This window comes from Pituophis catenifer, unplaced genomic scaffold, assembly GCF_029215685.1.
Source record: "Pituophis catenifer annectens isolate HBS135680 unplaced genomic scaffold, rPitCat1.0.hap2 SCAF_14, whole genome shotgun sequence".
NCBI lineage: Eukaryota > Metazoa > Chordata > Lepidosauria > Squamata > Colubridae > Pituophis > Pituophis catenifer.
Genome location: NW_027256894.1, coordinates 1,209,921 through 1,222,574, shown reverse-complemented (window position 1 = coordinate 1,222,574; position 12,654 = coordinate 1,209,921). Strand labels below are relative to the sequence as shown.

Below are 12,654 nucleotides of genomic sequence, written 5' to 3'. Positions count from 1 at the left end.
AAACGGGGCGGTGCAACGGATGCTGGGAAGTGGAGGGAACGTTTGAACCGCTCTGGGCGAGAGGTCGGGGCGGCGCGATGAAGGCGGCGGCGTAAGTTTTCCCCGCTCCTTTCGGAGGGCCGCGGTGGGCGATGCGGCGCGTAGCCCGAGGCTTCTTCCCCGACGGAGCTGCTTCACCCGGGGCTGCTCCGGCCTTGGCCTGGGGTTCCGGGGGAGCAGCGGTGCGAAGGAGTTGGGCTGTCGGCCGTCGCGGAGGAGAAGCCCGGCCCGACTTCCCTGGCCCTGTGGGAGTTTAGATGGATAGAGGGCCTCTTTCTCTGGGAAGGGAAATCCCGGCTCGCCTTCTACCATGCGTATAGCCAGGCCTCTTTATCCGCTTTAATGCCTGTTTCTCTTTTATCCTGTTCCCATAAAGCAGTTGCCAGGAAAGGGACAGGTCCCGCTTACTGGGATTTTGAATTGCTTGCTTCTAGGCAGATTTTACTGGCCTGTCAGTTTGGGGGAGTCAGGTTAAGGCTTTTGGGAAGTGTGCTACATTTGCAAAAGGCAAGGCTTGAAGCTGTGTATGATTACCTTCCCCAAGTGATGCTTTCTAGATGTAGAAATAAAATTCCTATCTCCCCCCCCCCCTTTCACAACTGGTGTATTTACTACTTTATGTGTTCTTCTAAACGAAAGCAGTGGGATCTGGCACAATAGTCAACTGCTGTACAGGTATAGGAATGGAATCATCAGCCTTTTCAGATAAAGGGTACAGTATTAAGGTACACACTGATAGGATTTTCACAATTAAAGAGATTTGGCCTTTGTGAGACAGTAGAAGAATGGTGGGTTTTAAATCTACCAAAATTCTGGTGGAAAATAGACCAATCTTCCCAGCTTTCATTTTCCTTCGTTTACTGTCTAAGGATTTTCTCTGTGGATTTGGATTTTCTGTTCACAATAGTTAATCCAGAAATGTGGAAAAATTGAGCAATTTTTTTCTTGCAAGAAGAGTGATTAAAGCAAGAGTGGTGACAGCACTCTCAAAAAGAAGATTTTGCATGCAGTTGTTATGGATATTAGAAGGCATCTTCTAAGTAACATGTCCACACATTCTTCACATTGTTCATTAATATTAATAAAGTAATACCACTTGTATTAGCTGCTTTTAAAAGCCTCTGTGGCTGCTTTGGTCTTCCTCTGCATTGCTGCAATAGAGCATTTCATAGATCAGTTGAGTTGATTGCCTTGTGTAGTGTGCATCTTTGATTTTATTTGTAACTTATCTGACATTTATTAACTTCCAGAAGAACTAAAACTCCTAGGAAACATGCATTTAAAAAAGCATCTAACAATAGTTTGAAGGATCCTGTTGGGGTAAGTGGCTGATTTACAGCAGAATTAGCTCTTTAATCTGTTCTTGCATATTATGGAATTTGACTCTGAAAGCTGCTTGCTTCTTTATTTTATTAATGCATTATTTCCTTGATTCTGGGTAAGTGGTTTTTCACCCAGCTATGATAAGGTTGTTTTAAACCCCAGAAACGTCTGGTATCAAGGCAATTTCAAAGATTGCCAACCTAAAAAGATCGATGCCTTAATCGAAGCACATATGAGCTACAAACCATTGGACTGATCTTCTGATGCTAGTTCAAATGGTCCTCAATTTAGGACCAGTTGCTTAGCGGCTGTTTAAAGTTACAATGTATCCCCCAAAATGGGACTTACTACTGGTTTTAAAATTCTAAAACTAATAAAATAATAGGGTTGTTTTATGGGTGCTGGTTTGCATAATGACCATTGCAAAAAAGGTGGTAAAAATCAGGTAGTCGTGTGACCCAACTTAAAACTGAAATTGTGGGTTCAATTGTGGTACGTTGAGGACTAGTTGTAAAGACTTTCCATTTTGATATTTGCTCCGTAAACAAGGAGGACAGTCTTAAGCTGGTGTATCTAAATAGGGCACTTTTTTCTCTGTTCAGGTATATTGCCGGGTCCGTCCAGTCGGTGTATCAAACCAAGAGTGTTGCATAGAAGTGATCAGCAGCACGACAGTCCAAGTTCACTCACCTGATGGGTACCGTATTGCCCGTAATGGAGAATATAAAGAGGTAGTTTTCGTTGAAAATGTGCTATTGTTAACTATGGGTTTCAATCTACAATTTTATTAGGATTGTGTCATTTAAGGCAGCTGCATTTATCATAGTCTGTATGCATAGGATTGGAATTCCTTTTTGAATTACCGTATTTTTCAGTGTATGATGCACTTCCCCCCCCCAAAAAAGTGGGTTGAAATGTCTGTGCGTCTTATAGAGTGCATGTTGCTGAAGCCCCACCCACCTGGCGGCCCCCACTCTTCGGCCTCTGCCTCCTAGCAATTTGACTCCTTGCAGCAAACAGCCTGGTCAGCTTCAGCACAGCCTTTGGCACGAGCAGCTGATTGGCGGTTGGATCTGCCTCCCAGAATACTGGCAATCAACTGTTCCAGGCTGCAGGGATTGCTTCCGGGTGCCCCATTTTTGGCCCATTCCAGGTGGCGGGGATAGGCGGCAGCGGTGGCATTGCCTGCTACCTGGAACAGGCTGAAAACGGGACGTGAGGAGGCCAAAAATGGGGTGCGAGGCGGCAATGGGCAGCAGTGATCCCCGCAGCTTGGAACAGCTGATCGGCAGTATTCCGGGAGGCACTTTGGCTTTGAAACAGAGATGAGCACCACCCCCTAAAGTCAGGAAAGACTACCACATATGTGCATGGGGAACCTTTACCTTTTAATCATACTAAGGTTCTTCACTAAATCACTAAAAAGTGATTCTGTTGCTGGAAATACATAATGCATGAAGAAAAACGTGCTTTTGGGAAGACTGTTTAATCTACCAAATAGCATTCAACATTATTACAGGAAAATAAAAACTTTAATATATTTTTTTTGTACTAGTTACTTTTTCCCAAGAAAATAGGAAAAGGACCACAGTTATTATTGTTGGAGCATTAGATAAATTGACCATGAAATAGTTGTGCATTCAAAACTTTGATGCAGTATGAAAGTAAATGAGAGGATTAGGTGAAACAGCAAATAAGAAACTGCTGGTTAATTGCTTCCTAACTGTTAAACTTTTTTTCCAGGTTCAGTATTCATTTAAAGAAGTGTTTAGCACAAGCATTTCTCAGAAACATGTATTTGATGTGGTTGCTAAACCTCTAGTGGAAGATCTTATCCGTGGAAAAAATGGTATGATGTAATTAAGTTATTAAGACTGAATTTCTCTGGACTAGCAATATGAATCTTCCCCCCCCCAACAAAGAATTACATTAGTTCATATAATTGATTCAAAATTCCTGCTTCCTATTGCAGTTTTTAATTTAATTATACTGACAGCAAGTTCAAACAATGCAATTATAGTAATATAGCAATAGCACTCAAATCCACAGTGCTTTACAGTACTCTGAGCCATTTATAGAGTCAGCCTCTTGCCCCCAACAATCTGAGTCCTCATTTTACCAATGTTGGAAGGATGGAAGGCTGAATCAACCTTGAGTTGGTCAGGATCAGTATAGCCTGCAATACTGCATTCTAACCACTGTGCCACTCTATATTATAGTATTAAGCAGCTTGCAAAAATTGTATTATATTAACAAGATACAGGTATTTTTCACTTACTGACCAGTGACCGTTAAAAGTTACGATAACATTGAAAAATTAGACTTATAACTGGTCCTCAAAGTTGTGTCCATTGCAATGTTCCAGGGGTCATGTGATTTAGGTGCTAGTAATGGTTATAGTAGACTTCAATCAAATAAAATATATTTGCAACCTTCACAGTTTGCTTCCAATGAACAAACTTAATGGGAAAGTCAGCAGAAAGTTGCAACTCATAGTCCTGTGATGTTGCACTTAAGAACCACTGATTCATGTAACTGGTCAGACCTGATGTGAGTTGGCATGATCACTGATGTTGTGTTCAACAACTGTGCCATTGAAAGATGGACTTGCTGATCTCAATTGCAGTTAGTAAATAAGGACGTATCAGTAGTGGAAATCTGTTTCTGTACTTGGAATTGCCAAGCACCACTCCATCATTTCCATTTTACTGTCAACTTGGTCCATTTTTGTTTCCACATTTTTTATTCTCTGCTAGATTTCTATCATTGCTTGTTGAATAATCCCAATTTTATCATTCATGTTTTAATATCACCTTTCATTTCTCCAATTTCATTTTTAATTTCTTTATGATGTGTTTTCGTCTCTTCATGATTGTCCACTGTTGCCTCTTTTAGTCTTCATCATTGTTTCTTGGATCATTTGCAGCGTAACTTGCATACTCTGAAAATCCAATGCTGGATCTGATTTTCCTTTTCCCAGCATAGTCTCTATCGTTCTTTGGTTTGAAGGTGACGCTGTTATGTGAGTGGGATTTGTGACTATTTTTCATTACTATACTACAGATATTTTCTCAATTCAATTGCTTATTATACTTATTCAGATATTTATTATAATTATTCAGATTATTCAGATATATTAATTCATTGCCTTCTATCACTCCAATTTTTATATCTTATATTTATTAACATTCTTATATTTTTTCCCCCCCGGGCCACTCAATCTCTGCTTATTATCTATCTGCTGCAATGTTGCATCAGTCTTATTTTTCTTTATACTCAGTTCTTTAATCAAATCCACAAGATGGCGCCTCTTCTTCCTTTCTTTAACCTCTATATGTCCAATATTCCATTGTTCTTGTTTGTAATATTCCAGAAGTTCCATCCTTTCTAAGGTAGGTAAATTGAGGACCCAGTTTGTGGGGCAATAAGCTGACTTTGTATAAAATATACAAAAGGATGAAGGCCATTGCTTAGCGCATTGTAAGCCGCCCTGAGTCTCCGGAGAAGGGCAGCATATAAATCAAATTAAAAAAAAAAAAAGTTATAATAATATTCAGTTTCCAAAACTAGAAAAGGGTTCAGTAATTTATGTTAAATTTCTCTGTGTCAGTGGTTCTCCACTCTCTGCTTCCTACTCATGCAGCAATCATTGCTCCAGATCAACCTTAAAGGCCGATTCCTTCACCGTCGGTTTTAAGGGGATTGCCCCTATCCGCTCGAGTGATTACTTTTCACTTGGTGTCTTCAGAGCTTCCTCTTTAGTTTACCGATCTCTCCGGGATCGATAATGCCCTTAACGGGCTCGTGGTGGAGAATTTTCGGGATTCGGGTATGAAGCTTCGTTCCCTCTCCCGCCCCATGATGATGTCACCGTCGGAAGTCCTCCAAGCATCCCAAGATATTTTTTTAATGGACAGTCCAAACATAGCAAGAAGGGCCCACCTTCTTCCAACTGGGTAACCTTGAGGCAGCATCTCTTTTATTTCCTGAAGCATTGCCCCTTTCATTCCTCCCTCCCCACAGTCTGTCAGTGTAGAGTAGTGAAACACAAGCTAAGATGGTAGCCGACAGGTATAACAAATATTCCAGTTTGAGCAAGATGAATCTTTGGAGGCTGGGGACAGCAAAAAACATCACTTCCTGTCCAACCTGGAGTTGGGAAATGGGCCGTTTCAGGCCTCCGGAGGGCCTCTGAGGGGGTGGGGAAGGCTGTTTTCGCCCTCCCCAGATGCATAGAGAGGATCTGGAGCCAGGTGAGAAAGAAAAATGAGCCTTCCCCACAGCCCCTCTCAGGCCCTCTGGAGGCAGGAAACAGCCTGTTTCCCTACTTCTGGTGGGCCCAGAAGGTCCGAAAATCAGCTGGCCGGCGTGTGCATGTGCCACAGGTTCACCATCATGTCTCTAGAACCTTTGCTTTTTCTTCCAGTAATTCATTTACTCTACATTTGTCACATATGTAATTTGGGTACTCCATTGGCATAAATACATATATGAAACATATTGTACAAGTCATAACAGTCAGTTTCTTTTTCCATGAGTATGTTTCTTTTCCCTGGTTCTTTTAAGGATTAATTTTTTAAAGGATTTTTTGTAATTTTAAAACTTACAAAATGTTCAAGAAATGCATAAGATATTTCCCAGAAATAAATAAATAAAATTCAATATAAAATTTAAAATTCTAAAATATTGTTAAAAATTTCAAAACTTAAAAATTTTTAGTTATTTTTTTTAAAAAATAAAATTTCTGGAAGTTCTTCCAAAATTAAAAACTTTAAACATTTTAAAAATTCCCAAAACTTTAGAATAATTTTTTTTCTTATTTTTATTAAGCCAAACATTTTATTCAATGTTAGTCTTTTGGTCACTCCTATAGCTAATGTTGAGTAGGACTTAAATGCAGGTTGTCCTCTAGATTTAACTTGTAATATGCAAATGTATAAAAATAATAAATTAATTTGAATTGATATTAAAAGTGGAAAAAAATAGTTCATATTGAAAAGTTAAGAAAATGCAGATGTTATCATACAAAGGAGGAGAGAATAAATGCTGAGTCGGTTATCTCTTGACAGATCACACCAACTCAGCATTTATTATCTCTTTCTTTGAGTGTGGTAAGAGTGGTAAGCACCCCTGGGGATGGTTGGTGGCTTGAGGGTGCTCTTTCCAAAACACTATTTTTGAAAGGGAGGGTTGTGGGGTTTTTTGTAAGCCGCTCAAGAGTCACTTAGTGAGATTTGATTAATAAATAAATAAAATAAATAATGAAATAAAATATAGCTTCCTGACTCCTGTTTAAGGTATAAGGATTTCTTAATTTTTCTTATTATTTTAATTTCTTAAATTTGAATGTTCTCCCTGTTCTAGGCAAATTAAGGAACATAACCTAAAATTATTTGCCGTATCAAGAATAAGATAAATGTGAATAAGATGCTCAAAATTAAATTGTGAGGTGTTCTATGTATTCCATTATTTACATAAATTGATACAAAATTGAAATGAATTTCTCTATGCAATTGTCACTACACAGATGCTGTTTGCATGGATACACTTATTTAAGGTTACCATTCAATTCTTGCTACAACTGAGGGCTGGAAAAGTTTCAAAAATTTAACTCTTCATTGGACTCAGCTTGAGAATTATCGTTTGTTCCCATTGCTTAGATCTCAGTTTCAGGACCAACATTTAATAGTACAATTTATATACACATAGACTATTAGGTTGTGGATTTAATTCTGATTCTTCTACCAATGCAATGTATTATTTATGGCATAATGTACTTTAAAAATAGCAAGTAAGTCATACGTTCAGGGAGTAAACTAGATTTGCCATAATACTATTACAGTGTAGAATAATAAGGCTAGAAGGACTTTGGAGGTCTTCTACTGCTTGAGCAGGAGACCACCTGCCAAGTTTTTTTTTTTTAATGTTGGATTTGAAGTTGGATTTACTTCATAATGCTTTATTTTATTCAACTTAAAACAATTTCATGCAATAAAGGTAGGAAAAATCTGATTTACATCGGTAGATTTTTAAGAAGAGATTGGATAGCCCTTTGTCTGAAGTGGTGTAGGGTTTCCTGCCTAAGCAGAGGGTTGGACTAGAAGACCTCCAAGGTCCCTTCCAACTCTGTTAGTCTAAGTTTCTAAGATTGATTTGTGATGGTCAACATTTAATTTAGCAAATTATTTTTTCCCCTCAAGAGTTAGGGAAGAAGACTTGGGTAATTACTCAAAATTTAAATATTCCAAGCCATTTTTCTTTTAAATTCTAATTTAATTAAGTTATTTTAGATTGTTAATACACTTATATGTATCCTTTCCCGTTCTTGCTTAGATGCAATAACTAATTAAAAAAACAACATGAACAACTTATTTCCTGCTATACTACTAACTATTAGCAATAATAGTGCATAATGGAAATTTGTCAAAGAAGGGTTACCATAAGTAGCTTAATCATAGTGCTCAAAACTATGAATAAAGTTCCCAGAACACATATATACCGTAATTTTGAGCTCAGGATTACCTTTTCAAATTTGAAAAGAGGATTGAATATGGTAGTAAAAGATCTCATTTGTAAGACTGAAAAATTAAAAAAAAAAAAACTTGGAAGAAGGCATTAGGAAAAAACATATCTGATTCATTGCCAAGACGACCGCATGGATCTTCTTCAGTCTGTTCCTTTAGAATGAAATATGCCTAAATTACACTGCTCAAAAAAAATAAAGGGAACACAAGCAGAAGACATCCGAGATCTGAATGAATGAAATAGCCTTATTAAATACTTTATTCGTTACATATAGTAGTTTTGTGTTCCCTTTAGATGTTTGAGCAGTGTATAAACTACTGTATGTAAAGAACAAGTATTTAATAAGACTATTTCATTCATTCAGATCTCGGATGTCTTCTGCTTGTGTTCCCTTTATTTTTTTGAGCAGTATATATTGCTCAGGGCTTGAAAACATCTGTTTATAAACTATCTCTAGTGCTGATGCAGTTTTGAACACTTGGCACAATTTTTAAAAACTACTGCAAGTTCTCTTTCATGCCAATTTCTTCAAAAGAAACTTAAGAAAATAATTTTTCAACCTCCCCTTGTTTAATGTTTTTCTGAGAATTAGGTTTTAGACCAGAAGATCCATCTCATAACTCTTTCTTCATGCACATTGATTGTACTTGTTAACTGCATTGCAAAGTCCATTGACAACTGATGATTTGGACATCTTGGTAACTTGTGCTATGTTTAAAAGTTTCTCATTAGATGGCAAAAAATGATGGTAAAGTATTTTCATACAGTATATAACAAAATTGTGTCTCTGTGCTTTTGAATTCTAGGCCTCCTTTTTACATATGGAGTCACGGGGAGTGGAAAAACACACACTATGACAGGATCACCTGGTGAGGGAGGTCTGCTTCCTCGTTGCTTGGACATGATCTTCAACAGCATAGCACCTTTTCAGGCCAAGCGCTACGTGAGTTCAGTCTCCAAGTCTTGGGAATTGGCAGGTTAGCACAAATAAATACAAGGGCTTAAAAATTGACAGCCATAAGACCCTGAGGAAAAGAAGGAGAAGAAAAATTGGGAAAGAGAAGGGAAAAGCAAGTGGAGATGAAGAATCCCCCCTATTTCCACAAACAGTTTTCTGAAAATAGGTTGTTCTGAAGGTAGTATCTGATTGTATTTGATGCATTTTGAACTTGTTAAAATTGTGGTAGTGAGTTGAGAGAGTGAGGCAGGTCTGCCAGCCTCAAGTAAAGTCATCCCTTTTCAACTGAACTCAAGAATTCTGGCCAGGATCGGGGGCTTAACTGCTTTCATTACTGTCGCATAACTAGTTAAATAACACTTTCTGGGTATCTCTTGGCAAGGAACTCCTTATTTTTCCTGTGACCTTTAATCCCCAGGTCTTCAAACTTGATGATAAGAATGGAGTTGAGGTACAATGTGAAGTGGATGCTTTACTTGAACGCCAGAAAAGAGAAGCACTTCCAGTTCCCAAGACACTGGGCAAGTAAGTGGCTCTGACTGACTGGGATAATTCAGGAATGTTATAGATGCTTCATTGAAGCAATAACTGCAGATGATTCTCACCTTGGCAGGCGACAAGTAGACCCTGAAATTGCTGACATGATCAATGTGCAAGATAATTGTAGACTGGAAGATGTTGATGAAGACAGTGTCTACAGTGTGTTTGTGTCTTACATTGAAATCTATAACAATTACATTTATGATCTTTTGGATGAATCTCCGCTTGATCCCACAAAACCAAAGTGAGTAGTTTTTCTTCGATCGGGAACTATGCTAACAAGCCAGTTATAGTAAATGCATGTAAAATTGTGGTTCGGTGATTTAGATTCAAGGAACGGTAATGTATATATAGTAGATTATAGATAGTGGTTGATGGCTTGGGAAAAACAGGCTCTGTCTTAGCCCCTCTGGAGACACCAGTGCTTCAAATACCCCTCGACACTCCTGTCTTCAAATACCCCTCAAATACTCCTCGACACTGTCCGGTTCTAAGCCTATCTGAACAGTAGCATCCTACTGTTTTGAGCTCTAAATTCGGAGAGATGTAGCTTTCCCATGTTCATAGCCTTTGGAAATAGCCTTTTAAAAGTCTGCTTTATCAAAAGACATTGCTAAGTAGGACTTGCTTTTAAGGCTGTTGTTTCTCCTGCTGACACTCTGGTTTAGCCTGGTTTAATTATCAGTTGTTGCCAAAATTTGGACAATTCTTTAACAGGGCACAGGAATGTTTTCTGAGACTTAGTAGCTGTCATGATAACAGTGGTTCTTAGGAAAATGCTCTTCAGCTAAATATTTAGTAACAAGGAAAGTCACTGGGGGAAATTATTTTCTTTGGTAGGTGGAACAACTGTGGTACTCCACTGCGGAATGCTGACTTCACGTATGTGGACATTACCTTCCCTACCTTTGTAGTAATCAGTGGTTGCTTTCTACCTTGTAAAGCTTGTAATGTGACTATTGCTTGCTAGTAGTTTGCATGGACAAGAGAATATGCTTGTATCCCTGTGTGTAATCTGGACAGTCTGTGTTTCCCTCTGTCCTCTTCGCTTGCCTGGATAAAGCTAATGGTAATGGTCAATTAGTGGCAAGCTAATGGTAGCTGTCAATTAGTCTCAGCAGAAACTAGAATGCATCTAAGTCAACATTGTCTTAAGTAACTGTCAAATATTGATATCTGATATCAGCGGCTTGCTGAGGCAGTTGCCATTAACTGAAGCCCCCCCCCTTGTGCATGCAGAAACGGTTTTATGTCAATCTATGCCTCCCATGGGCATAAGGCCATTGGTTGCTTTCCTGCATATGTTATAGGCTTAATTAATGCTCTTGAGGCTGATTTCAACTGTGTTATTGTAATGTAGGTGCTGATGAGTCAATACGAAATGCTTGCATCTACCGCTGGTCGTCTTTTGGCTGAATTGTTTAAATTATTAAAAGGAACTAATTGTTTTAGATAACTGATATCATTGGAATATCCCTGTTGCAGGTTTCCTCAATCCAAAATTCTCCGTGAGGATCAAAATCACAACATGTATGTTGCAGGTTGCACTGAGGTAGAAGTTAAATCTACAGAAGAAGCCTTTGAAGTGTTTTGGAGAGGTAAGAAATGGAGTTACTTCCTGAAAATGTCACTTTAAACACTCCATGTTAAATCACTTTGAAGACAGAGTACTACTGAGTAAAAGAGCCATGGGGCGTGAAAGGAAACATGTTTTATTCAGCATCTTGTTTCTGTATTAGTCAACCAGATAATTGGCTGTCCCCTGAAAAGCCCCCAATAGGACCTGGCCACTGTATTGAAGCCCCCCTAAAAGTCATGCTGAACTGTCCCATTGATCTGCTTTGTCCTTTTTAAAGCCTTGTGATTCAAGTGATTGTCATTATAAAATAACTCATCTATAAGGTGCAGCATTTCTCTTTTGTCTGTATTTGCAGGTATGAGTTTCAGTGGTAATTTACAAGTTTGGAAGGGTGTATTTGTAACAGAATACATATTCATTAACTGTAATTCTTTTCCATTTAGAATTTTCTAGAAGCTTGTGTCACATTGGGTCATTATTTCAGAGATATTTCCTTACCTAAACAGAGAAACAGAATGCCCACAGATGGACAAAAAAGCAGTGGGAGTGACTTCTAACTTTATGCTGATTTCCCCATTGAATTTTCTTATGGAAAGCTGATGATGCATTGGAAATCTCCCCCTGTCCCCATTTGCTTTGCTTTTGAGAAGTTTGCAGAGAAAAAGTCAGTGGGGAAGTTGACAAGAAGTTGTGAGTTCAAGGCCAGCCCAAAATGGCTGCTGCTGGATGGGGGAGGTGTGATGTGTGTGAAAGGTGCAGCATGGATTGGGAAGGTTGCACGAAAGTGGGCATATGTTGGGATGCATATGGTGTGTCGTGGGTCAGGGAGGTGTAAGGATCGCCTCTCCTTCTAACTTAAGAAAGTGAGAACTCTTGAAATGTGGTTGTTCAAAAGGATTTCTTTTATTAAGCAGAAGTGACAGCCATCCAGTTAAAGCAAGATCTGAATACCCTTAGGCAAGGCAGTAGGATTAAAGTGGTAGAGACCCCTCCCTTTAAGTCAGAATGCAGATTTTAGCCAATACACAAGTGTGAAGATGTTTTCTTTACTAGTTTCTCTGAGACCCTGAACACACATGCATTCCCACCATTATCCTTTAAAATGAAATAACCCACATGGCTATCATAAAAATTCCTGCAGGTAAAGGGGATCTCAGGGCTCTTTGGTGCCAGGATATAGGTTGTAAATTATCTGTTGACACAGGCAATGCCAGTAAATCGAATCCAAGTGTCCCCCCTCCTCCAATTGAATGGCAGTATCACTTTTAGGGATCTGACATGCTACCCACCTTAGAAAGTGAAAGGGTCCACCTGAAAAAAACAAATATACACAAGATTTCATGATAGTACTTCAACAAGGTTTGTTAGGGTATTGGGAGTGAAATTTTCTCAGTAAGATTGGAGCCCTAACGTGGTGTTTAGCAACCCATTCATTGTGTGCTGATGGTAAATGTTTCCAAGCAACTAAATACTGGATTTTCCCTCTGTGGATTCTAGAGTCAAGGATTTCCTTGATTTCAAAGTGTTGTTCACCTTCAATCATGATGGGCACAGGTGGTGTAGATGCAGGTGGTCTGAAGGATGAGATTACTTCTCGCTTGAGTAAACTAATATGGAATACTGGGTTGACTTCAGTGGTGGGTTTCTCCCGGTTCGGCCCGGTTCCCGCGAGCCAGTAGCGCTGATGATA

General features: G+C 38.9%; 1 protein-coding gene across 1 annotated transcript in view; it reads left to right on the top strand.

The window, feature by feature from the left end:
• The first annotated feature begins 77 nt into the window (after positions 1-77).
• KIF23 (kinesin family member 23) overlaps positions 78-12,654 on the top strand; it is a 48,304-nt gene continuing 35,727 nt past the window's right edge. Inside the window, exons 1-9 of the mRNA XM_070953867.1 lie at positions 78-91; positions 1,290-1,359; positions 1,965-2,093; positions 3,106-3,211; positions 8,694-8,830; positions 9,264-9,370; positions 9,459-9,629; positions 10,226-10,267; positions 10,871-10,983. Coding sequence (XP_070809968.1) covers positions 78-91; positions 1,290-1,359; positions 1,965-2,093; positions 3,106-3,211; positions 8,694-8,830; positions 9,264-9,370; positions 9,459-9,629; positions 10,226-10,267; positions 10,871-10,983 — 889 coding nt within the window. The remainder of the gene's footprint in view (positions 92-1,289; positions 1,360-1,964; positions 2,094-3,105; positions 3,212-8,693; positions 8,831-9,263; positions 9,371-9,458; positions 9,630-10,225; positions 10,268-10,870; positions 10,984-12,654) is intronic.